General features: G+C 36.4%; 2 protein-coding genes across 2 annotated transcripts; one reads left to right on the top strand and one right to left on the bottom strand.

Moving 5' to 3' along the window:
• The first annotated feature begins 16,023 nt into the window (after positions 1-16,023).
• On the top strand, positions 16,024-19,865 carry LOC107759654 (putative sugar phosphate/phosphate translocator At3g11320). Its single transcript, XM_016577643.2, has 4 exons — positions 16,024-16,831; positions 17,257-17,360; positions 17,475-17,703; positions 19,310-19,865. Exons 1-4 carry the CDS (start codon positions 16,391-16,393, stop codon positions 19,454-19,456), a joined length of 921 nt encoding a protein of 306 aa, XP_016433129.1. The 5' UTR covers positions 16,024-16,390; the 3' UTR covers positions 19,457-19,865.
• Positions 19,866-21,237: 1,372 nt separating this feature from the next.
• LOC107759653 (LIM domain-containing protein WLIM2b) lies at positions 21,238-24,722 on the bottom strand. The gene is made up of 6 exons (XM_016577642.2): positions 24,582-24,722; positions 24,193-24,386; positions 23,734-23,833; positions 23,605-23,639; positions 23,419-23,508; positions 21,238-21,716 (listed from the first exon to the last, which is right to left on the bottom strand). The coding sequence occupies exons 2-6, from the start codon at positions 24,325-24,327 to the stop codon at positions 21,507-21,509; spliced, it is 570 nt and encodes a 189-aa protein (XP_016433128.1). The 5' UTR covers positions 24,328-24,386; positions 24,582-24,722; the 3' UTR covers positions 21,238-21,506.
• Positions 24,723-24,962: the final 240 nt, after the last annotated feature.

Raw genomic sequence — 24,962 nt, forward strand, 5'->3', positions numbered from 1 at the left:
CACGCTTCATTTTTGGGAAAAGCACATGGGGAACATTTGTGGAATCCAAGAAGTCTTGGAATTCCCTATGTCCCCCCATGCCACATTTTTGAAAATAATAACAAAAATAATAATAAATAAAAAGGGGAGAATTGAGAATTCAAAAGGATTTTGTATGCTGTCATCATTTTCCACAAATTAAAAAATCATGAAAAAGATGAGAAAATAACAGTGTAGAGATATAACTACTTATTTTTAGAAAAAAAAAACAATGTCCAAGTAGTATCGAAACTCTACCGAAATTCTGGAAAAAAAAAAGAAGGAATGTTTTATAGTTTACGTTAGTTTGTTTGTTTGTTATGAATGAAAAATAATAGTTTGTTTGTTTGTTGTGAAAAGAAAAATAGAAAATGGAAAAGGGTCTTCTCAAAAATAGTTTATTTGCCCGAACTACGCGGGTTTGATTCTCACCGGATGTGAGATACGTAGGCAACCCTCATCGGGTCCAACCCCACCTTTTGCTAAAATAGCCAAAAACAAATTAAAAAAAAACATGTCAAAATTTCAACTCTGTCATAAAGAGGTCGGGTGATGCTGTTTTGTCATAAATAGCCGAATGTTCCCGAAAGGGACGCCGGAAGGCTGACTTTGCATAAACAACCACCTTTGGGTCATTTTTTAAGATTTGGTCCAGTTGACCCACACAGCCTTAAAAATCTTCGTCCCCGAGACGTCGAAAGGCCGTGCTTGCAATATTGAGTTTTCTAATTTGAAAAACGATAAAAAGAGTCATAAATAATTCAGGTGATGCTGTTTTGTCATAAATAGCCAAATGTTCCCGAAAGAGATGCCGGAAGGCTGACTTTGCATAAACAGCTACCTTTTGGGTCATGTTTAGGATTTTTGGTCTAGTTGACCCACACAGCCTTTAAAAATCTTCGTCCCCGAGGCGCTGAAGGGCCGTGTTTGCAACACCAGGTTTTCACTGTAATTTGGAAGAAAAAATGAAGAGTCAGTGGTCAGGTGAATACCGTTTGGGCTTTTGGTCAAAATAAGGTGAGCCAGCTTCGGCCGTGTCTTAAATCGTTCTTGCCGAAATAGCCTTAGAGTATCTTTCAGTTGGCGAAAGGTTATTTTCGTAAAAGAACGGACAAGTTTGTAAAGTGTCATAAAATAATCCTCCTTGGCCTCAAAATTCATGTGAAAATTGGAAGGGGCCACGTTTGCAAAAATAACCATTTGGTTAAAATTAGCAAACGGATGAAGGAAGTTGGCCATTTGTTTTTGAAGTTTGTAAATCTTTTGATTAGAGTATGTGGGTTGTTTGATTTTCGAGTTTGTAGGTCATCTTCAAACCTTTGAAACCCAGTTTGTTCTAATATGAAAATTGAGAAAATATTTATTATTATTTATCTTTTATGGTCCGAACTACGCAAGGTCTGATTCATGCGGGGTCATGATACGTAGGCAATCTCCATAAGATTCGACCACAACAAAAAGAGAAAAAATGAAAAAAAAAAGAAAAAAAAGAAAAAAATCGAAAAAAAAGAAAGAAAAAAAGAAAAAAAAGAAAGAAAAAGAAAAGAAAATGTTGCTAATAATGAGGACCGTCTGAGTCCATTCTAACCTGTTTGTTTCGCAAAGAAAGTTAAGGTGGTTGATTTGTGCTAAGCCGGACAATGACACCGAGAATCCTTTACTTGCATCTCATGATACACACTCTGCGGGGATCAGGCCTTATAACAGAAGCACTCGGAGGTTGATGATATTGAAGCTGGTAATGGTCTTGGCAGTATTGATGCGAAGCTCAGTGGCTAAGATGCTAGTCCTGATAAAGTGGGAGGACGCTCCGTTCCTTGGTTAACAAGAGAGAAGCTTGTGGTGGCTTATTTTGTTGTCATTTCTGTTGTTCGGATTATTAGGATTGTAATTCGGATTTTGTCCTGTGTCAAACCTTCTTATCTTTTCATTTTGTCATAGCAGTTAGTTTAAGTTTTGTCCAGTGTGTTTTAGGATTTTATTCTGGTTTGTTTCGTTTGTTTTGTTATTCAAACCGTTTCACCGGTAATCTAATGCAAAATCTGGTCTTTTATTATTTCCAGTTTTCTTTTTGTTTAGTCCTTTTATCATTTTATTCAACGCCGATTCTAGTGACATGACGTGCGCACACAGTTTGGGCCTAGTCTTTAAAAGTTAATCATAAAATCCTAGAGAGGTGATCAGAACATTTAAAGAAAATAAGGACGGTTTGAGATTATTCAGAGCTCGAGTCATATGGAACTGGGGCAAGTAAAACATAAAGAAAACCGTTAAATGCAAGGTTCGCCAAATTGGCATGAGGGTCGGAAGTGAGAGTGTCGCCCAACGGTGCTTTAAAAATGACAAATGAAAAAGCAAATGTGTGAATATAATTGTCAAGTCCAGCGCCATCAGAAGAGACTATAAATCTATGTTCAATTATGATGTTTGTACTTGGCATATTTTGAAGACTGGAATGACGAAGGCATTTTGTTCTGCTACCTAAACACTTTATCCTTCGTTAACCCTTTGAGCCTTATTTGTTTTCCTTCATACCCCTCTTTCGGAATCAGTAGCAAAGAGTAGAAACACAAACATAAAAGATAAGAAAAGAAAAAGAAAACAACACAAAAAGAAAAAGAAAAAAAATAGAAGAAAAAAAAAGAGATAAAAAAAAAGTCAAATGAAAAAGAGGAATTGGGAACTACGTTTGACCTGATTCCTCAAAGAGGATACGTAGGCGCTTCACGGCTCGGTCATAGTTTTGAAAAATGAAAAAAAATCAATCAATTAAGATATCCCCAAGCAAGAAACTGGGGCAGAGGTTGCGTTCGTTGTAAATAAATCTGGTTCCGAAGGTTGTAATTAATAACCCAAAATCGATGCATTTTTTAGCCTTTAATACCCTTTCTTTCTAGCCCTATCCAAAACCCACATTACGGTCCAAAGAAAGACCTTTCGATCAGTCTTCAAAAGATGCCAAGTCAGACAAATGAAGAGTCTTACCGGCGAACATAACATTCTGTTCCACAGCAGAAAGGACTCTAATCTCCAACAGAAAGAGTCATACCGGCAACACTCCAAATCCCCAGTTGGAGAGAGATATAAAACGAGAGAGTCTTATTGGTGAAAACCTTCACAGGCACCATAAGGCGATGAAAGTTGAGAGAAAAACCAAAATGAGAGAGGCTTGATAGTGAAAACCCTTCGGGCACTACAAGTCGAATTAGATTGGAGAATCAGATGGGGAATCGCCAATTGAAGGTCTTGAAAGGTGATTGACGACGGATGATAGGCCACATATGCATGTTATGACCATTAGAGTCGGTATCTGCATTTGATAAGTTTTTTATTTATAGTTTCTTTTGTTAAAGAGTCATTTTTCCTTTTGTCTTTTTATTCTGTTCCCTTTATCTTTTTCTTTTCATTTATCTTTTTCCTTTCATAGAAAAATCTCCAATAGAGATCTGACTTCAAAATAGGCCATCAACTTTCCAATCATGCAAGATGAGATCTGACTAGTACGTCCAAGTGGTATAGTCAGCAAGGACCAAGCGCGAGGCCAGTGTCAAGAAAGATATCCCCAGCAAAAGGGAATTGACAAAAGGATTGACGAGTGTCAAGAGGGATATCCTTGCCAAAATCAAAGGTGATAAACCTCAAGGCCAAGGCCCGTGGAAAAATCAAGGAGAGCAATGAGCATGAAGAGGGATATCCCCAGCAGAAAGGGAATATCCCCAACAATTAATATCATCCCCAACAAGTTTGGAACGTAGAGCAGGGAAGGAGAAAGGGAAAAACCATCCCAGTAGGAGTATCACAACCAACCACCGCGTTTTAAACTAACAAATTTTGTTTGATTTGAAACAGGTAAAGGAAATGGCAACGATGACAGAAATGCATGCCGTAAGGGAGACTATCAAACTGGGGCAGAAAATTTTCCTTCCATTTAGAAAATTTTCTGGAAGTTAGGTACCCATTCGGGGAAGAATAAAGATAACGCCAGTCTCAAGGGAAGTGGTCTTAGAACCAGTGTTGCCCCCAACATAATAAGTTTCAATGAAGGAAGTTGTTCCCCAGCAAAGGGATGAAACTTGAGCTCAGAAAAAAAAAAGCAAGAGGCCAGCATCATTCCCAAACAACCTTCCGAAGAGTGAAGCACTAGTTCTGAAGGAATCAGAATCCCCCGGCAGTGTTATTCTCGACAGTGTTATCCCCAGCAGATAACATTTTACCCCTCAACAGGTAAGTAAATAATTCCCCAACAGTGTTATCCCCAGCAGTTTCGAGGAGTCCAACACAAGTTTGGTGAAAGTCAGTATCCTCAGCGGTTCCTTTCGGGGAAAGGCAAAACGAGTCTTAAGGGAGGTAGTCTTTGAAGGAAGAAGCTATGCAAAAAAAAAAAAAAAGGGAAGCAGTTTGCAGAGGAATGAAACATCCTACTTAAAAGGAAGTAATTTTGGAAGGAGTAAGATAACATATTTACTCAGCAGAGTTATCCTCAGCAGTGTTATCCCCAGCGGATCATCGAGATGTAGAAGCATCCTCGACGGAGTTTCGGGCAACCCAGAGTGGGTAAGGAAAGAAAGGGGAAAAGTCATCCCCATCAAACTAATCCCCAGCAGTTTCAAGGGAAGACAACACAGGTAAGTAAATAATTCAGGAAGAAGGAAATGGTTCAGGCATAGGAGACGCACTTCCTAAGCGAAGATTTCATTAATAGGAGACGCACTTCCTAGTTTGAAATCATTAGAGTTTTACCCATAGGAGATGCATTTCCTCCTAAGTTTAGAGTTCTACCCATAGGAGATGCATTTCCTCCTAAGTTTAGTTTTTACCCATAGGAGATGCATTTCCTCCTAAGTTTGTTTTTACCCATAGGAGAGGCATTTCCTCCTAAGTTTAGTTTTTACCCATAGGAGATGCATTTCCTCCTAAGTTTGTTTTTACCCATAGGAGAGGCATTTCCTCCTAAGTTTAGTTTCACCCATAGGAGAGGCATTTCCTCCTAAGTTGTTGTTGAAGTCTTAGTCTGATGAATGTTTCTCCTAAGATAGAAAACCTAGTCTGATGAACTTTCTCCTAGGATCAAAATCTTAGTCTGATGAATTTTTCTCCTAAGATAGAAGACCTAGTCTGATGAACTTTCTCCTAGGATCAAAATCTTAGTCTGATGAATTTTTCTCCTAAGATAGAAGACCTAGTCTGATGAACTTTCTCCTAGGATCAAAATCTTAGTCTGATGAATTTTTCTCCTAAGATAGAAGACCTAGTCTGATGAACTTTCTCCTAGGATCAAAATCTTAGTCTGATGAATCTTTCTCCTAAGATAACAAAAAAAAAGACTTAGTTTGATGAACTTTCTCCTAGAATCAGAATCTTAGTCCGATGAATCTTTCTCCTAAGATAACAAAAAAAAGACCTAGTCTGATGAACCTTCTCCTAGGATCAAAATCTTAGTCTGATGAATCTTTCTCCTAAGATAATAAAAGCGAGACCTAGTCTGATGAACCTTCTCCTAGGATCAAAATCTTAGTCGGATGAATCTTTCTCCTAAGATACCAAAAAAAAGACCTAGTCTGATGAACCTTCTCCTAGGATCAAAATCTTAGTCGGATGAATCTTTCTCCTAAGATAGAAAACCTAGTCTGACGAATTTTCTCCTAGGATAATTTGAAAAAGAAAAAACGTTGGAATTTGAAAAAAAGGGAGTCATTTTTAGTTTTCTTAAGATTATCAATGTTTAGTTTTCCGAAAGCCAGGCGTCCACCTGTATAACAAGGGAATACATTTCATGTCTTTACCAACAGGTGCCCACCTGTATAACGAGAGGAATACATTTCAGTCTTTAAATTTCATGTCAGGCGCCCACCTACATAACGAGAGGAATACATTTCAGTCTTTACATTTCATATTTCAGGCGCCTACCTATATAACAAGAGGAATACTTTTAGTCTTATACTGCAGATTTTGGAAATCAGTAACCCCACCGGAAGGTAGAAGGTTACAACAGGAATCCTCAGCAGGAAATAATAAAAATCCCCAGCACCGGGAAGCAGAAGGTTACAACAAAAATCCCCAGCATTCAACCAAGTTATAAATAGCAGAAGCTCGCCTCAAGAATGCGAGTCAACAGTCTGAGATGGTCAACGAAAGCTAGTCACAAAAAAACAAAAAAACAAGAAAAGAAAAAAAAAAGAAAAAAGAAAAAAATTCAAAGTACGGAAGTGGAGAACAAATGTGGTCTGCTCAAGAACTGGCACCTACAACTAGCAAGTATCAAGGTTCAAATCCAAAGTCTGTATGAAACACCATTCAAGACTCAAGACCAAGTTTCAGAAGACTTATAGATAGGAATCCTTGTAACTAATAGCAGATAGGCTTAGTTAGTCTTTCTTATTTTTCATTTTTGATGTAATGATAGGACCGCGGACCGGAACCTCAACGGGATGGCACCTCGATCGGCTCTTTACCTCGGTACACTCTACCACCTATCTCATTTCCGAACTACACGTGGCCTGATTCCTTTATAACCAAGGATATGTAGGCAGCTCAGATACCAGGGCTCGGTCACATCGCCTTCCTTTCCTTAGTGTAGTCCCTCCAAATAATGGTCGGGTCAAATACATGTCTAGTCGTTCTTTGTCGGAAAACTCTTCGTGTTTCCAGTCAAAGAGGGGCAGCTATAGACGTGTAATTTTTGACCCTCCCCGGGAATTTTCACATTTTTAGCGTAAATATTTAATTTAGGTCTAATATAGCTATTTTGACTATTTTACTTTATTTTCGTCGCAAAAGAAAAAATTACAAAAATATATATATAAATTTTAGTTTATGTATTTCTCATAAACTTGAAAAAATACAAAAATTGTACCTTACTTTTGTACTTTATATAATTTCGAAAATTACCAAAAAAATATAGTTCTATTAACGTTTTGTAGTCATTTTAATTTTGAAAAAATACAAAAATATTACTTTATATTTTATCTTTATATAAAAACGAAAATTACAAAAAATAGTTTTATTAATATTTTGTAGCTATTTTAATCTTGAAAAATATTAAAAAAGATATAGTTTTGTTTTAAATGTTAGTCTTAGTTTGGTAGTTATTTTTCTTACATAGGATTATGTTGAGCAACGTCGTGTTCTTATTCTCGGGTCCGGGCAAAATAATAATATTCGGGTTCAAACTACCCGTTTTTAGCCCTAATTTTCGGACCTAGCCCATAATAATCTGAGCCCACCACACATGGGGGACACGCGTGGGGAACACGGACGGAACACGACACACGGGGAACCCCACCACGCATGGGGAACATATGTCTTGGACCCCTACACGCGTGGGGTCCATTTTCTTGGCAAAGGCTACAAAATGCACGGGGAAAACAGAAGTGAGGGGACTTTGAAATTTTTGGGGTGCACTGTACATCTTCTTCCTAAAAGAAGAACAAACAAAAAAAAACAGAAAAAAACCTAACAGACCCGAGTCCCCCCCTTGTCGGAGCTCCAGCTCCGCCAGTCCGACACCTGCTCGTCGTCACTGCCCCCTCGACCCTACTATCCAAACTACCAGCCCACGACCACTCCTCCTCCTCCTAGCTCCATCAAACCAGTCGTAAAACCAGCTCCAGCTACACGAAAATGGTGGATCAAACCCCGTTGCGCTTCATCTTTCTCACGTGAACCAGTCCGGCGATCCTCCATTAAATCCGACGACCACTGTTGTTTCACCATCGTCCCCAGCTGCTCGTCGCAGCTGCTTCTGCCTCCTGCTTCACCCGTCACTGCCCGTCGACCCTACGTCCAAACGCCGCCCACTCTCTCACGTCCAAACGCCATAACCATCGTCTTCCCCACCTCCAAACACACTTGAAACAACCTCAAACCACCAGCACAAACAGTTCCGTCAACCGGCACCCCGTCGAACCCAGCCTTTAAAAGTAACGAGCATCCAAATGACCACCTGGAAAAACCAGTAGCAGCCATGACTCATTTTCAGTCCGTTCATGTTCGAGTTTTTGGCGCGAGCTATTCCGTCTGAGCTTTGATGACTGTTTCCATGGGCTCCCGTTTGAGGTTATCCGTTGAGGTCGATGTTGAGGGCTGGTCCATGGCTCTATCCGTTTCTGTTTGTTTAGGTTAGTAAACCTCAAGTATTAGATAAGGAAACGTTACGTTGAATGTTCAAAGATGCAATATAGAAATTGGTATGGTAATTTTCTGCTTATGTTTCACCGTATGCATTTTGGTTCATTTTTGTGTTATGTTATTCCTGTTTATTTGATGTCATTTGATTAAGTTGTATTAGGTGTTCTATGACACAGTTTGACGTTGATTTGTTCGTCCCTTCATTTTCTTAGTTCATTTGGACAAAATTAGTATTAGTACCTGTTGTTACTACGCCCGAAACACTCATTCGCTTAACTTCTTTTATTAAACTTTTGACAAGTTATGAGATTTTAGTTGTAAAGTGGCTGTAAGGTTTGGTATTGTTAAAGGTATTAAAAAATGGCATCCTTTAAAAATGGAATTGAGACGAGCCTCGCCAAACAAAAATACAATTTGCGGGGCCCTCATAGATATATATATTAAAAAATACGTAGACTTCGGAATGTGCCGTTTAGCGAGTTTCACGGCCTTACCCAAATAATAACGCGAAGTCGCTTAAGGCGCGCCTTTTTAATAATTTAATTTTCTTAAACCCGGGTGCACCTTTATGTGACCCAAATTCAAATCTCAACGGAATCGAGATGTATCTTTAATCACGAGTACATTGATTGTGACGTGGTTCGAGATGCGTGTCCATGACGTTGCAAATTCCCTTTTTTTAAAAATAATGAATGAGACGAGCCTCGACAAACAAAAATGCTCAAGCTGCGGGGCCCTCTAAATGTATATATATTAAAATACTTAGAATTCGGGACAGGCCGTTTAGCGAATTTTGCGGCCTTCCCCAAAATAACAATACGCTAGTTGCTTTAGGCGCGCCTTTAATAATTTATTTTCCTTAACTCGGGTGCACATTTGTGTGACCCAAAATCCAAATCTCAACCGAGTCGAGATATGTCAACAACCACGGGTGCATTGATGTAACGTGGTTCGAGATATGTTTTCACGACGTTGCAATTCTCGTGAAATATAATAATAAAAGCGGTCAAGAGTTAAAATTTGCACATAAGTTCATATTTGTATAAAATCAGATTAATCAAGTCGAATATAACAGTTGAGCGACCGTGCTAGAACCACGGAACTCGGGAATGCCTAACACCTTCTCCCGGGTTAACAGAATTCCTTATCCGGATTTCTGGTGCGCAGACTGTAATATGGAGTCATTCTTTTCCTCGATTCGAGATTAAAATTGGTGACTTGGGACACCCTAAATCTCCCAAGTGGCGACTCTGAAATAAATAAATAAATCCCCTTTCGATTGTCCTTCAATTGGAAAAACTCTTACGCCCCTCGCGGGAGCGGAAAAAGGAGGTGTGACAACCCTTACATGTCTTATTTGGAATTAATTGATTCATGTTCTACCCTTATTGCCAATTAAACTCTTATGTGCCTTAACTGAAGTTGTTGCCTCTTTTATTTCCATGTTGTCTTTCCGCAATTATTTAACCTTAAATTGAAGTATGATGTCTTTTCTGTAATTGCTTAACCTTAATTGAAGTTATTGTCGTCCTTCCCATTATTTGCTTAACCTTAATTGGAGTGTTGTTACCCCTTTCATTGTTGACTCATCCTTATTTGGAATCATTGAATCATGCTATATCTCTTATCGTCAAGTTGTACATTTGTGAAATCATTGTTACATAGTATCTCTCCCCTTGTTGAGCCATTCTTGTTGAGACTATTATTCCATGTTGTGTCTTTCTTTGAGAGTTCGTTCTTCCGTTTCTTTGTGTTCTGAAGATCTTGTATTGATTCACTTGTCGTACTCTCGTGTTATTATTATTGTTGTTGTTATTGTACTTAGTGTTGTTGAGCTGAGGGCTATGCGTGGTTGTGATATTGAAACTGTTTTGTGGAAATGATGTGGCATATGGGCACATGTTATGAAGTCATTTTATTGTGTTGTTATGGCACATGTGGTATTGTTGAGAGGATTGTCGGGGTGTTTGCACGTGAGTTATCCGTGCTATTGTTATTATTGATATTTGCATATGTTGCGTGACAAGGCAAGCTATATATGTAGGTTTGCGCATGTGGCAAGACAAGGTGAGAATATTATTATGTGCGTGCAACGAGACAAGACGGACATTTACTTTATTATTGCGCACATGGCGAGATAAGGTGGGCTATGTCGGGGAATGATTTGTGATGACTTGTTAGGGCCTGGGGGCATTGTTAGTATTGATATTTGTGTAGCGGTGTGTCTACCTTGTGTGAGTTATACCGTGTATATTTTGTGGTGATCGTTTCTTTTATGTCATTCATTGTCTCTACTCTTACTTGTTTAATTGAATTGTGGTAGAACATTTGCATAAGAATATACATAAATAAACCACCCATATCGGTTTAAGAAGATGAATTCTGATGTTATTGATCATTTACATATATTCTCGTGTACTCGCCTTATGTGTGTGAGTTATCCTGGTAGCGCGTGAGTTGTCCGTGCAGTCATGAGTCATTGTTATTGTTGGCACGTGAGTGGTCCGTGCGAATATTAGATATTGTCACTCTCTTGGCACGTGAGTCGTCCGTGTGGTTGTGAATTGTAATGTGGGCACAAGATGCCAAGTGATTAGGGTTCATAAATTGGGACCCGTGATTTGTGATTATGAGGTTTGGCACCTCTTTGAAATTCTTGAATAAATCTGGTGTAAAAACGGTTGCTCTTATTGAGTTGTTACTTGTTTTTATTTATTTGGTATCACCGGACTAAGACTGTGTTCATCTTAATCTACAACATTATTATTTATTTGCTTCTTATTGCTAATTGTTGTTTCTGGTGTTTCATTGCGAGTATTTTTTTGTCTTCCTTACCATGCTTAGCTTTATATTAATATTGTTTCCCCATTAGTTCACCTTCATACTTGTTCCGGTTGTTTAGTCCAGTAGGTGTCTTGATATTATTCCACCGAGATTAGTCTTAATACTTACTGGTTACCGTTGTGGTATACTCATGCTACACTTTCTGCATATTTTTGTGCAGATCCAGATATTTCAGAGTTGGTTGATTAATAGCTAGCTATTCGTATTTTATTGTGGAGACTCAAGGTAAACCTGTCATCGCGTTCGCAGGCCTAAGAGTTACCTTATGATATTGTACTTGTACTGTTTATTTCTATTCCGAAAAATTTCTATTTAGGGATTTTTTTTAGCAAACTCAGTAGAGCTTATGAGTTGTATTACCGGTTTTGGGATTATTGGCTTGTATGAATATTTTCATTTCGAATTTATAGTTGTTAGTTAAATTTTGCCATTATTTATATAAGTATTAGGCTTACCTAGTCCTAAAAATCAGGTGGCGTCACGACATCCTACGGAGGAAAATATGGATCGTGACACTATTTTCAAATAACATATTTTACAGGAAAATATTTTGCATACCAAACACACCCTATATGTATAATATATAGCAAAGTCAAGAATAATATATAGGGAAAAAGATCAAAAGTATCCTTCTACTACGTGAAAAGGATCACTTATACCTGCCGTTATACTTTAGTTTCATTATTACCCCTAATGTTACATGATTGGTGCAAAAATATTCCTCCTCCGTTAGGGTTTTTTACCATGGCTAATATCATTCTATGTGGCCTGACATTTTATGAGATGGACGCCACATGACATGCCATCTCACTGTCCAACCCCATTTTACCCCTCCCTCCACCTTATATTTCACCACCGCTTCCCATTTTACCTAACAACCGCCATCATTACCTCCTTAGTACAAGGAAAATCAAAATAAAGAGAAGGAATGCTCCATTACCGACAGGCAAAAAGATCCAAACTACGAATCTTCTAACATTTAACGGCAATTATACCCCTACCTAAATCAACAACCAAACAACTATAAGGCTAAGAAACTAAGAAAAAAACTCAACTTCCCTGCAACCCACAACTATAGCCTATACAACCAAGTGCAATATATGTTATAGACTTATACCTCACCAACCACAACCTCATCCAAGTTCTTTGATTCAACTAATGCAGCACTAGCGACATCCTTCAACTCAATGGCATCTAATAGGTTAATTTCAACTAAATTCGTTTAACACCAACTTGGAAAACCCTACATGGGTAAAAAAAAAACTTAGACCTTGATAGATTGATTGACCTCAACATTTTTCTTGCATAAACTAGTTGTAATTGTGAGTGATTTGAAGTGCCTGTAATTCTAGGACAAAGCGAAAGATCAAGATTGGTAACTCGAGGGTAATGGCCCAAGCATAATATGAATGTAACATTGAACTTAAGCAAGATATGGATATACTTACCGTTTTACTCATAGAATTAGGTGACCAAATGTGAGAACCAAGTTTTGAAGAAAGAGGTGATGATGGCGGTTGTGGCTGGGTGAAGGGGAAGGTAATTGGTGGAAAAAAAGGTGGAGGGAGGAGTAAAATGGGGTTGGGGCGGTGAAGTGGCATGTCATGTGGCGTCCACCTCAGCATAATGTCAGGCCATGTAGAATGATACTAGCCATGGTGGAGAGTCCCAACGAAGGAGGGTTAGTTTTGCACCAATTTTGTAACGTTAGGGGTAATAGTGGACCGAAAGTATAACGGACGGCATAAGTGATCCTTTTCACATAGTAGAGGAATACTTTTGCTCCTTTTCTCTAATATATAAAATATAATTTTTCGACCGATAATTAATTGACCTCCTTTAAACATACGAAACTCTGCAGTGTATAAAATTTAAATTCATTGAAGTGTATCGAATGAAATGTCAATTCAAATAACTTTTGGGTATTATTATTTTTAGCCTGCGCCAAAAACTATTTACATTCGACAATCGAAAAAGTGTATAAAAATTATATAATTTATATATATTACATATATATATATATATATATATATATATATATATATATATATATATATATAATTTTTGACTATTATTTTAAGAGAGGCTATATAGTGTCATTTTTCTTTTTCACCATTGCAGGCCTAAAAAAGAAAATTTGGGAAGTGTTAGATGTAAGTAAATAAGTAATTGAAGCAATGTGAAAGTAAAAGTCTTGGCAAGCTTTGGTTGGGCCTCACTATTCTCTGTTGACCTTTCTAAATTGAAGTTATACTAATTTTGTTGACCTCTCTTTTGCATGTCTGAAGAAATTTCAAATATATATGTATGCAGAAACTATCAATGACCACGTTGTCTAATGCCTGTCTTCACACGATTTAAGGACCACTTTTTCTTTTCTTTTTGTAGTTTGTCGTGGGAGTTTTCTTTTGTCATTTTCTTTTTTCGTATTCCACCGATTAAAAATTGTTTTCTTCATATTTAATAGGTACATTATATATTCTGTCGGTCGGATAAAAAATAATTACATTCGCTAATTAAATCATAAATATAATATATATATATATATATATATATATATATATATATATATATATATATATATATATATATATATATATTATCGGCTATTATTTTTGAAAGCAATTATACCGTGTAGCTTTCCTGGTTTAATTAGTATTTGTTGTTTTGGTTTTGTGATTTTCAAGTAAAGCTGAAGTTAATTTGTGTTTTCAAGCAAAGCTACAATTTAATACCACTAAATTAAGGCAAGCTACTTTAATTAAAACTGAGTGGGTGTTTAGCTCTAAAGGGGGAAGTGCACGGTTAGCCACTAATAACACATGTATTTATTTTTAAGCCACCGTTTAAAATGTCTTTAGTCTTTAACCACTACTTTAATAAACTTTACCTGCCCGGACGAAAACATCCTTCTGCTCATAAAGTTCAGGACCAAGTGTACTTAACTTTTGAACTTGTAACTCTAAGTTCATGACTTCAGGACTACATATCCTTAACTTTTGAACTTGTAACTCTAAGTTCAGGACTTCAAGACTACATGTCCTTAATTTTTGAACTTGGAACTCGAAGTTCAGGACCACCTGTCCTTAATTTCTGTGCTTGTAACTCTAAGTTAATGACTACTTGTCCTTAACTTTTGAACTTGTAAGTCTAAGTTCAAGACCAATTGTCCTTAACTTTTGAGCTTGGTAGTCTAAGTTCAGGACCAGGTGTCCTTAACTTTTGAACTTGTAACTGTAAGTTCAGGACCAAGTGTCCTTAACTTTTGAGCTTGTTAGTCTAAGTTCAGGACCTATTGTCCTTAACTTTTGGGCTTCTTAGCCTAAGTTCAGGACTTATTGTCCTTAACTTTTGAGCTTGTTAGTCTAAGTTCAGGACTTCAAGACCTATTGTCCTTAACTTTTGAACTTGTAACTTTAAGTTCAGGACCTATTGTCCTTAACTTTTGAGCTTATTAGTCTAAGTTCAGGACCAAGTGTCCTTAACTTTTGAACTTGTAACTGTAAATTCATGATCCATAACGTAACAGAAAATCAAAAATACATCATAGAAATCACAAATCGAAATACATCTACCACCATAATGGCATACGATCAAATTTCATTTTAAGAAAAGCTGTAATTAGTCATTCCTTCTCCCTCTTAAATTTCATTCCTTTCTTTGAACTCACGAACATGGCACCACATCTTTCTCCGTTTTCATCGCTTCTCTTTTTAATAAAAATCCAATTTTTAAATCACTAATTACATTCATAGATCCTTTTGACCCCAAAAAACAGACAAATCAAATAAACATGAAAAACCCCACTACTCTGTGTTCACTTTATATCAAGACTCAATTTTTATCCTCCTAATCTGAATCTTTTTGCATATCTTGTTTAATTTTCCAATACTCTTTTGTCGTCTGTTTCAATTTTTACCTCTTCACTTTCAATCAAAACTCAATTTTTTCATCATCTCGTCATCCTTTAAGTCATTTCGTTGAGCTTCCTAACATGAAAGAGATAGAAGAAAGAGTAACATAGTCTTTTCATATTAATTTTAATTGAATAGTGACTATCATTGCTAAGCATTGAAAATACTGGATAAAAAATAAATACTACATTAAAAAGTGACTACCCACACAATTTTTACCTAAATTTAAGTGTTTTAGGCTTTTACTTAACCCTTCACCAAATAAATTGGAAACCAAACCAACTAGTTAAAGCATTCAATAATCAAATTATAATCCCATCAACAAATCCAACTAAATTAACTACTCCATCAAATATACTAACTTTCACTTGTTTGGTAACAAAAAAAATACTACTCCATAAAAGATAAATAAACAGAACTGCTAGTTGAAAATGAACTACTACCGTATTCGCCGGCAGACGTCGAATCGTTAATAATTATTACTACATCAATTAAGGTTCAAGACACACTTATAAATTATTTTTGTTCATTTATTCTGATAGTATAGTATTTACTTTTCTGTTTCATTAAATACAAGGAGGCTAAGCAGATGGTAGTTGGCTCCCTGGCAAGAAAAAAAAAACAAAAAAACTAAATTAATTCAATTTAATATGAAAATGAATTTTTAAAAACCATACTAACGTGAAAAAAGAGTCCCTTTGCTTGCTTCCATAATAGTATAAAGCTTCCCTCTAAAGACGTTACATTGAATCCTCCTCCATTTTAATATTCTAAGTAAATAACATTTATCATTTTATTTTCTCTTACAATAATATTTATTTGGTTTTAATTTATATTTAACATGCTTTCTACTTTAAGATGGCCAAAGTATCTTACACCATTCTATTTTTAAACAAAATTTTCGATTTTTTAAATATTTAAAATCACTTAATTACTACTAATATATAATATAAGTTAAATTAATATTTAAATATCATATCCAATCAAATATAATCACATAATAAAATTGGAGAATATTATTTTAATTCAACTCAAAAAAAGAGGAAGAAATTTTAAGTCTACTAGGTAACTACTCTATGAAAATTACATATAAATGGAATTATAGTAGTAGTACTAAACTAAAGCAGTAGCCGAATACCCCCTTTCTTTTTTCCCTAATACGCGTTCCCTTTCTGTATATTTGCACCAGCAGCGTCGGTAGTCTTCCAAACTCCCTTCTCTTTTTTTTCTCTACTCCGGCGTGCCCTTTTTATTCAATTTGCTGTACACATTTTATATACCCCCCCCCCCCCCCACCCCCCAAAAAAAATACGGAAGGAGGTAGCTTTTATTTGTTTGTTCAAGTGTTGTTGTCAACATATCTCTGTTGACGAAAATTGAATCAGATCCATACATGTTGAGATCTTAAATTCTTGATATACTTTTTGGGTATAAAATTTCTTTTTGGAGGTTTTGGGTCGCAGAAAATAGGCGAATCTTGGATTGCAATGAAGACAACGGGGAAATTCTTCACGATTGGGCTAGTAACATCATGGTATTCGTCGAACATTGGGGTTTTGTTGCTGAACAAGTATTTGCTAAGCAATTATGGGTTCAAATATCCAATATTTCTTACCATGTGTCATATGACTGCTTGTTCTTTGCTAAGTTATATAGCCATTGCTTGGATGAAAATGGTACCAATGCAGACTATAAGATCTAGGGTTCAGTTCTTGAAGATCTCTGCTTTGAGTGCTATATTTTGTGCCTCTGTTGTTAGTGGCAACATCTCCCTTAGGTATTTGCCTGTATCCTTCAATCAGGCTATTGGTGCTACCACTCCCTTTTTCACTGCTGTATTTGCTTACCTAATGACGTTCAAGAGGGAGGCTTGGTTGACTTATGTCACTCTCATTCCTGTTGTCACGGGGGTTATCATTGCCAGCGGGGTATGCTTTTCTTCTATCTCAGTTTTACTTGAATTCTGGTGCTATAGTTATTTAATTCGGTCTCTTGTGGTTGATTTAATTAGGTAGAGTTCAAGCTTATACCCCATTCTAAGAAAATTGCATATTTGCTGTTGCAATGATAAGATGTAAGATGAATACATGTTTTTGAGTGAAATAATGTGGTAATATTTCTAAGTTAGTGGGTCGTATTTTGTCAATGCTTGATTCAATACAGGATCTTGCTGCACATTGGATTGTTAATAGGTACTAAGTGTTTAAGTTGTGCCAAAAGATGTGTTTGTGAGCTAGACTTGTTGAAAAAGCTGATTTGGATTTTGTATGACTAACTTGTATTGACACTTTAGACTTTAGTGCTGCAGATGGAATCTTTCTTAAGACTAATTTATTTTAGTTTATCTTCTCAGGGAGAGCCAAGTTTTCATCTATTTGGGTTTATAATGTGTATCGGCGCAACTGCTGCAAGGGCACTCAAGTCAGTGGTTCAGGGAATTTTGCTTTCCTCTGAAGGGTAATAATGCTGTTTTTGTGTTTCAGTAAATATTTAGTGGAATTCTATGCTCTTCATTATGGTCAATCCGGAGATAGGATAGGATGCTGAATTGTTTGTGTTTACATATTACAGGGAGAAGCTGAATTCCATGAACCTTTTACTCTACATGGCTCCTATAGCAGTCGTGCTTTTATTACCTGCAACGCTCTTGATGGAAGATAATGTAGTTGGTATAACACTGGCACTTGCAAGAGATGATATAAAGATCATCTGGTTATTGCTTTTCAATTCTGCCCTTGCTTATTTTGTAAACTTGACCAATTTTCTGGTCACGAAACACACCAGTGCGCTGACTCTTCAGGTAATTTTTCTTGATTCTCCGTTCAAGATATATTTAAGATGGGTTCTTGGATTTTTTGTATCATCAGTTTAGATTATGCTTATTTTTTAAATCGGATATCAGTGCTGCTTTCAGATCTTGATAAGTAAAATGGGATCAATTTATACTGTCTTTTTTGCTTTTGTCTGGAAGGATTCATCTTTGAATTTTATCGAAGAGCTATTTTACTTATTTGAAAATCCTACGCATTTTCTTCTCTTTCGTCAAATACAGCTCGTATCTCACATAATATTTGAATTTTTCAAGCACTTCTAAACTTTTTTCCCCTAATGAAAAAAAAATGTTCTGGAAGAGGGGTTGTCTGAATTTTGAGATCTTGAATTCAATATGGTTGGAGTGTTTCTTCTATCCTAGTATGCTGTATATGTGGAGCTTCAATATTTGAGCTATGATCTCTTTCGGATTTGTAAACATTGTGGGTTTGTTTGTTATGCTGATATTTTGGTGATTTCTCTAGCACCGTGATTCTTTTAAGCTTAATATTTATGTGAATTGCATCGGATTTAAGTTTCCCCTGATTCTCATAGAAACCAAATAAGTGAAGTATGATGCTGGTGAATCAAACTTGTAAGACTTATAGACATGTACCAGTAGAGTATGTATATAATATCAACAGAATATTAGGACTCTAACTGAAGTTTGGGGAGGAGTAGATATAGTCATGCTTAGCCTTACATGAGGAATCAATTGACAGACCTATTTTTGAGAAGAATAAGTTTAGCATTGGAAGACTCGGCCTCTTACTATTGAGTAGGGATTTAGGTGTCATAAACTATGAAGAGGACTCCAACTTGGGTATTTAGTCCTCCGTGCCAATATGAGATCCGTACCACAAATACAATCAACTTTCATTCGCCAATAGATTAAGTAATAGAGTTTAAATGATATCAATGTTAGATTTTGAGGTTGGTTGATAAGCATACTAAATATGCTGAGTGGTATAATTTGTTCTTGAGGTAGTCACATCAGGGCTTGCACCTTTTCCCAAATGGTTTTGCCATGGCTAACTCCGCCTAAGAAAATGGTTGTTGTTTATTGGTAATTTGGGAATGCAAGTTTATTTTTAGCAAGAAAAGTCTAGCTGGATGTAAAATTTTCTGATTGTATCACATATACTGAGATATTTGCCTGACAATTTTGTGATAACATGGAAAAGAAAGAAAAATGGGCCTTCAAACTTGCAGATGAAGAATTTAATATTGGAGTATCTTCTTTCATGATTTTCCCTTTAAAGAAAGGGGAGCAACCCCCCCCCCCCCCCCCAACACAAAAAAAAAAAAAACCCCCAAAAGAGAAAAAAGGGAAAGGAAGAAGATAAAGTTCATTTTTTGGATAGACTTGAAACAGTATTCAGTTAAAACTCTATTGGAATCAAGAATAAATAGCGTGGCCTACTTATATTCTTGTCCCTCTATCATTATTATGTTTTTGGCATTTGTTTCCAGTGGGTTTTGAAGTTTATTTCCATTACCTTTTTCTTTTGGGTTTAGGATTATGAAGAGATGATTCATTTTTCCTGGATCTCCTTCATGGTTGTTATGTCTAACAGAATTTCGCCGTTTCACAGGTCCTGGGAAATGCAAAAGGTGCTGTAGCTGTTGTTGTCTCAATCTTAATATTTAAGAATCCAGTGTCAGTTATAGGGATGCTTGGCTACACACTCACAGTTTTTGGAGTAATACTCTATAGTGAAGCAAAGAAACGTAGTAAGTGAAATATGAACCTGGAAAAACATCAACCACGACTTTGATATCAATTGATGTTCAAGGAAAGATTCAACCTTCAGGATGCAAGTGGAGTCATGCGCTTGCAGTTGGTATCTAGGAATTTTTCCCTCATTTATTTTTTGCCAGGTAACATGGGAAACAAGATGCAATCTCTACCCGGGAAGAGCCAGAGTAGCCTGAATAGATCCGTAATAAGTGACTTAATTTGTCTATACATTCTTCCCACCATAGGGTTAAGAATGAAAGATCTTTTATCTTTATTCTTTGAGGAAACTGTTGACTAAGACTACATTATATGTTACTGTAGTTGTCATGATGAGATTTATAAATTGAAAGGAACTGAAATTTGTAAATCGTTTCTCCTTTATTTAGAAAAAGAAATGATATTTGCGCTCATATACTATGTTATATTTATGCCACTTTTTTTGAATGGACTATGTTGGAGATATGTGCCTAGTTATTATAGTTCTCTCATTTGTATGAAATCCAAATTGTGCTAAAAGTATGTATAGCGCTTACTTTGGTGTCTATAATTGAGCACGGTTCCAACTTGTTTATGCCTTTCTACAATAAGCATTTCAGAAAATAACCATCTGAGATTTGTAATTCCAACAAGAGCAACAACTGCTGAATTTGAAATGGTCAGCCACTCCACATTTTGCCTGAGCCCATCTTCACATCCAGGTAAAAGAATTTTTATTATGATGAATCCCCAAAGTACTAAAAAATGGAATGGATACATAGAATTCATATAATTAATCCCAAGTAATTTGGATGGAAGGAGGTTGTTCGATTGATAGTGAAACTGAGATTTGGATACTGAATAATAAATATCCTACTAGAAGTGATAACCATTTACACCTAACTAGTCAATTTCGCCAAACATAATTTCACCTTTGGTCTGGCCTTAGGCTTTATTTTTCACTTCACCATAAGTTTGTATGAGCTCAATCTCTGCGGTAGGCTTAACTTCAAGAAGAGGTTTGCATCTTTGGTTTCTCACTTGCTCGCTAGCAGAGTTGCCTTTGTGAAGGAGTTCGTCTACTTCAGTGCAGAACTCAAGCTTACATGCTGCTCACTCCTGTATTTCGAATTTTCTACTATTAGTTATGTTTAAGGTTTAGTTTGCTCGGAGTTTTTTTTTATTTTGTTAGAGAATCTAAAACAAAAATTATTGAATTGATATGCATCTAAATGATTTTTCATGCAGTCGATCACAACTATCTTGAGATTGAGGTGCAGTTGTGTATGTTATATTTTTGCGCTAACAATAGGTTGGTTTTAGAATAAACTCTTTCTTTTTTGACCGTCTGGTTTTCTAGTAAACCATGTACTGGTTGTCATATTCTATTGTTAAGGAGAATAAAAAGACATGCCACTAAACCTAAGGAAAGACGTGACATCTTGTAAAGCAAAGTTTAATAACATATCTAGAAATATCCCAATTTGCTAAAACGTAGGCAGAAAATACAGAAGCAAAAAAACAGATGGAGGAATAGCATACAAGGGCTTTCAGAAATCCTTCGTCAGCTTTCACGGTGACAATGTCATCGTTAGTTCAAACATTCTCATCCTAATCCCATGCCCCTTTTTTTTTGTTTTTTGTTTTTTGTTTTCTTATTCAAAATGCTCCTGATGAAAATTTATGTAAGAGATATGATATCATACATGTATTTATTTGGTGCAAACACCGACTGTAAATTCATATCCAATGGAGCTGCTTTTGTGACAGGAAAGGGCGCATCAGCACCTAAGCAGAAGACAAATATAAGGAGAGCAACAGAAGAATACTAAGTAACAACACTGTTATGTATCACACAATTAGCTCCTGCCAAAGATCATTTGATAGGGGCAGGAATTTCAACATCCAAAAGTTAAATGATACAATAAATCAGGACAATAGCCTTCACGATGGTCAAACCAGTAACCCAAAATGACGAGGTTACCAGCTAATGAACAAAGAAAGCGCAAGAAACACACTCAAGAAATATCAAGTCCATGTGGATGGATAAAGTAGTTGTGACTGAAACATGGAGTTTAAGAATCTGGAACGGTTGCAGCTGGACGTTTCATCGAGGCAGACTTGATCAAATGATTGTAGCTGCCTTTCTCCTTGAAAAGCTGTGAAAAATGAGGTTTGCAGTATAAAATCCCATTTAGGGCGGCATAATTCGAAGGAGATAAAGAGCATCCACCATGAGAACACTTGAAACATGTCTTATGATAACTTTGGTTCTCCACTGTCACCTAAAAAAATGCAACCAACACATGCATCAACTGTTGCAATAGTAAAGCTTGTGTTTACTGCTCCAATTTTGATCTAAAAAGGAAAGGCAATTGTAGAAACTTCCCAGGTAGAAAAGAAAAAGTTAACAACCTAGAGTAAACGTTGGATAACCCCTCCATGTTTCAATGCTAGAGACAGTACTCAGTAGACCAGGTCAATTGTTGCAAGGAAATTAATATTTATATTTTCCTTCTCAAATAAATTTAAAATGAGGAGAGGTATGCTTAACTCAGAATCTGTGGTCTAGAAGTAGGTCACTAATGTATTGTTCACTTACATATAACTTCCAACATCAAAGATGATGATATTCAGAAATCATCTCCAAGCCGCCAAGAAAATAAATCATAAATCAAGAGAAATAACTACTTGCTGGACAAGAGAATGTATGGAAGCATTAGACAGCTCAGCTATTTTTCTTGCGTCATATCACATTCTGATCGAAAGACTAGCTTTTCATACAAATTAAATTTCTTAGCTGCATTACAACTTCAAAGGTGGACATTCACCATTTTGTGGCAACTGGCAACTGAGAGTCTGAGAACTACCTAAGAAATATGGAAGCAATATAACATGTGATTCTGCCTCATAATTTCAGAGTTGGCATCCACTAGAATGTGCAAAAATGGAAAAGATTGGTAGAGTACTAGATGACGGGAGGAGGGAGAGTAAGATGCAAAATGCTCAAACTCACCAATTTGCACAGCAAGTCAGTTTTAACTACTATCATGGCCGAACCATTAACAGTCAATTTGCGACTGAATAAGAATAGATCTTTGTAAACCAATGGATTGGTCTCAGCATACAACTTCCAGAGGTGGCGGATACCATGCACAACATCAAAAGGAAACACTGGAGACTCTTTAAGAAGAACATCATGGCAGCAATATATGGAGCGGGAATCTTTCAAATATGGCAAGCACAAAATCGGAAACATTATAGAGGACATAGTGTAAATAATAGTTTTGTTTTGTAGCAAATCCAAAGTGTAATAAGGGAGACAATTGATATGTTGAAGGAAACTAAGGAAGCGAGGAAAACTAGATTTCTAATTGATGGGATATGTAGCTAGTAGTTTTTTTTTGAGAGAGAGAGGTGTTCGAGGCTCATTTACTGGTTCTATAACAGTAGTGAGTGCTCTTTCTGTGTAAATTGATGGTTGGTTGTCTGGTAATATATTCACATCTTATTACCGGAAAAAAAGAAAAGAATAGATCTTTGTGGACTTCAGTTGTTATGCTAACGTTATACCATTTATAACATCAATCCTATCGTTTTAACCAACAAATGTGGTGTAAATGACAAGTGAGGCTTGCTCAGTTGGTAAAGCACCTCCAACCATTTAAAAGTAAAAGGTTGTCCCTGCTCTCTAAATGAACATTGCTTGTGCACTTTCACATTGGAAAGCTACTTAAACGCTAATTGTGCTTTCACGCGCCACTGAAAATCAGTAACGTTCTGACAATGCTAAATCCACAGCAGGAAATTGATGACACCATTGCCACAGACAAGCAACTTATTGATGCATCAAATAAGCGAAATGGGCAACCACCTTTTCCCAATTGAAGTTCCAGAATAGGAACTTACAGCAAAAAGAAGAATGCAACGGTTTACTTTTCAACAGAAACATCATGGCTAGGGAAAATTTGAGGAGCCAGTTTTTACCTTCTCGAGTGGGTAAGCTGTTTTACCACAAGTTGCACATTTTTCCTGCGTGCCAGAAAACATGCCAGCAGCTTTACTAGGCGACCTTGTCTGCATAACAAAACAAGAAAGGAGAGAGTATGAGGCATGGTTTGTTGATTTTCAGTTTGTTAATTTTGTACACAAGTAGATGCAAAGAAAATTTACCAGCTCAGGAGTTAACTTCTCAGCTGACTTCGCAGCTGTGAAAGTAAAATACGTTTGATATTATGAATAAAGCAGATCAGGTATAAAATTGGAGAAAGAACTTAACTAAGCAAGAATATATAGACCTACGTGACTGAAAGTTCTTATTGAAGTTGCCAGACTCCTTGAAAAGCTGCTCAAAATGGGGCTTGCAATACAGAACACCTTCCATTGAGGAGAAATTGCTCAGCTAACAAAAAGTTCACAAATACATAACATCAGTCAATTGAGTCTAAACACCATTATCCTTTTCATATGGAATTATTCAAATCTTTATCTTCTTCTTTTCGGATTAGTTTAAACTATTCAAATCTTGGGTACAGTTTCCTCAATGCTTGGCCTCGTCCAATTGTCAATGCTCAAAGTACAACTACCAATGCAGTATGATCCAACATGGAGATATTTTTCTTTTTTAGGATAGTATTTGTGAATCAAGACAAGTTTACTCTTTTTCCAATTTCACAACTTAAGACTAATACTTTATGCACAAAAAGCAAACAACATAAAGTGAAAACCAGATTGTAGTTTATATAAGCATAGCAAAAGCACCTTAAGTGTTCCTTTGCAATGGCTGCATTTGAAGCAAGACTTGTGATAATTAACCCCATCAGCTGACAACAGCTCCACCGGGTAAACTGTCTTTTCACAGGCCTTGCATTTCTGTTGTGTCCCAATAAAAGACATACTTCTTCTAATGACAAATAAAACTCTAGATCTTCCTTTTTCCCAGCTCAGATTCGACTCTGTAGATGCAAAAAAGACTCAGATATTTGCAATCAATTTCAAGAATATACACCGATCTGATGTAAAAACAAATTGGGTATCAGTACTTTACCATCAAATCGCCTAGCACATTTTTTTCTTGGGTTCTAGAAAAATTAGTTTCTAAAAAGTGATCTTGAGCTTTTAGAAAAAGTTAGTAAAGTCAAAATACATACCTTGAAGTGTTGATCTACAAGCCTGTCACAAAAAAATTGATGTGATGATCAAAGTCAAGTTGATAAAGTGGAGGAGAAATGGGGAGGATTTTAAAATTCTGGGTTCATAAGAAATTCTTTGACATATATTTATGTACGAGGGGCAGGGGGCGGGGGTGGGGGTGGGGTGGAATTTGAGCAGAGGCAACGAAGTGGATGATGATGATGTGGGGCAATTGGAAGGCAAAAAAGGATACAAGTATCTTTTGCTGGAATATGTAAAAATTAGTTCAATGTTTTTGACTCGTTTCTTTACCGTCTTAATGAAATGGACCACTTTTCGGTGCTAAATCAGTCCTAAACCGTAGTAGCTCTATGTTTTTATGGATAAAAATTGACTAT

Source organism: Nicotiana tabacum, chromosome 6 (assembly GCF_000715075.1).
Source record: "Nicotiana tabacum cultivar K326 chromosome 6, ASM71507v2, whole genome shotgun sequence".
NCBI classification, from domain to species: domain Eukaryota; kingdom Viridiplantae; phylum Streptophyta; class Magnoliopsida; order Solanales; family Solanaceae; genus Nicotiana; species Nicotiana tabacum.

Coding starts and splice junctions, on each gene's coding strand:
- LOC107759654 (XM_016577643.2), top strand. CDS start 16,391: ATGAAGACAACGGGGAAATTCTTCACGATTGGGCTAGTAACATCATGG. Junction 17,361..17,474: donor ATTTTGCTTTCCTCTGAAGG/GTAATAATGCTG, acceptor TACATATTACAG/GGAGAAGCTGAATTCCATGA. Junction 17,704..19,309: donor CCAGTGCGCTGACTCTTCAG/GTAATTTTTCTT, acceptor GCCGTTTCACAG/GTCCTGGGAAATGCAAAAGG.
- LOC107759653 (XM_016577642.2), bottom strand. CDS start 24,327: ATGTCTTTTATTGGGACACAACAGAAATGCAAGGCCTGTGAAAAGACA. Junction 23,640..23,733: donor CAATAAGAACTTTCAGTCAC/GTAGGTCTATAT, acceptor TTACTTTCACAG/CTGCGAAGTCAGCTGAGAAG. Junction 23,509..23,604: donor AGAAGTTAACTCCTGAGCTG/GTAAATTTTCTT, acceptor TTTGTTATGCAG/ACAAGGTCGCCTAGTAAAGC.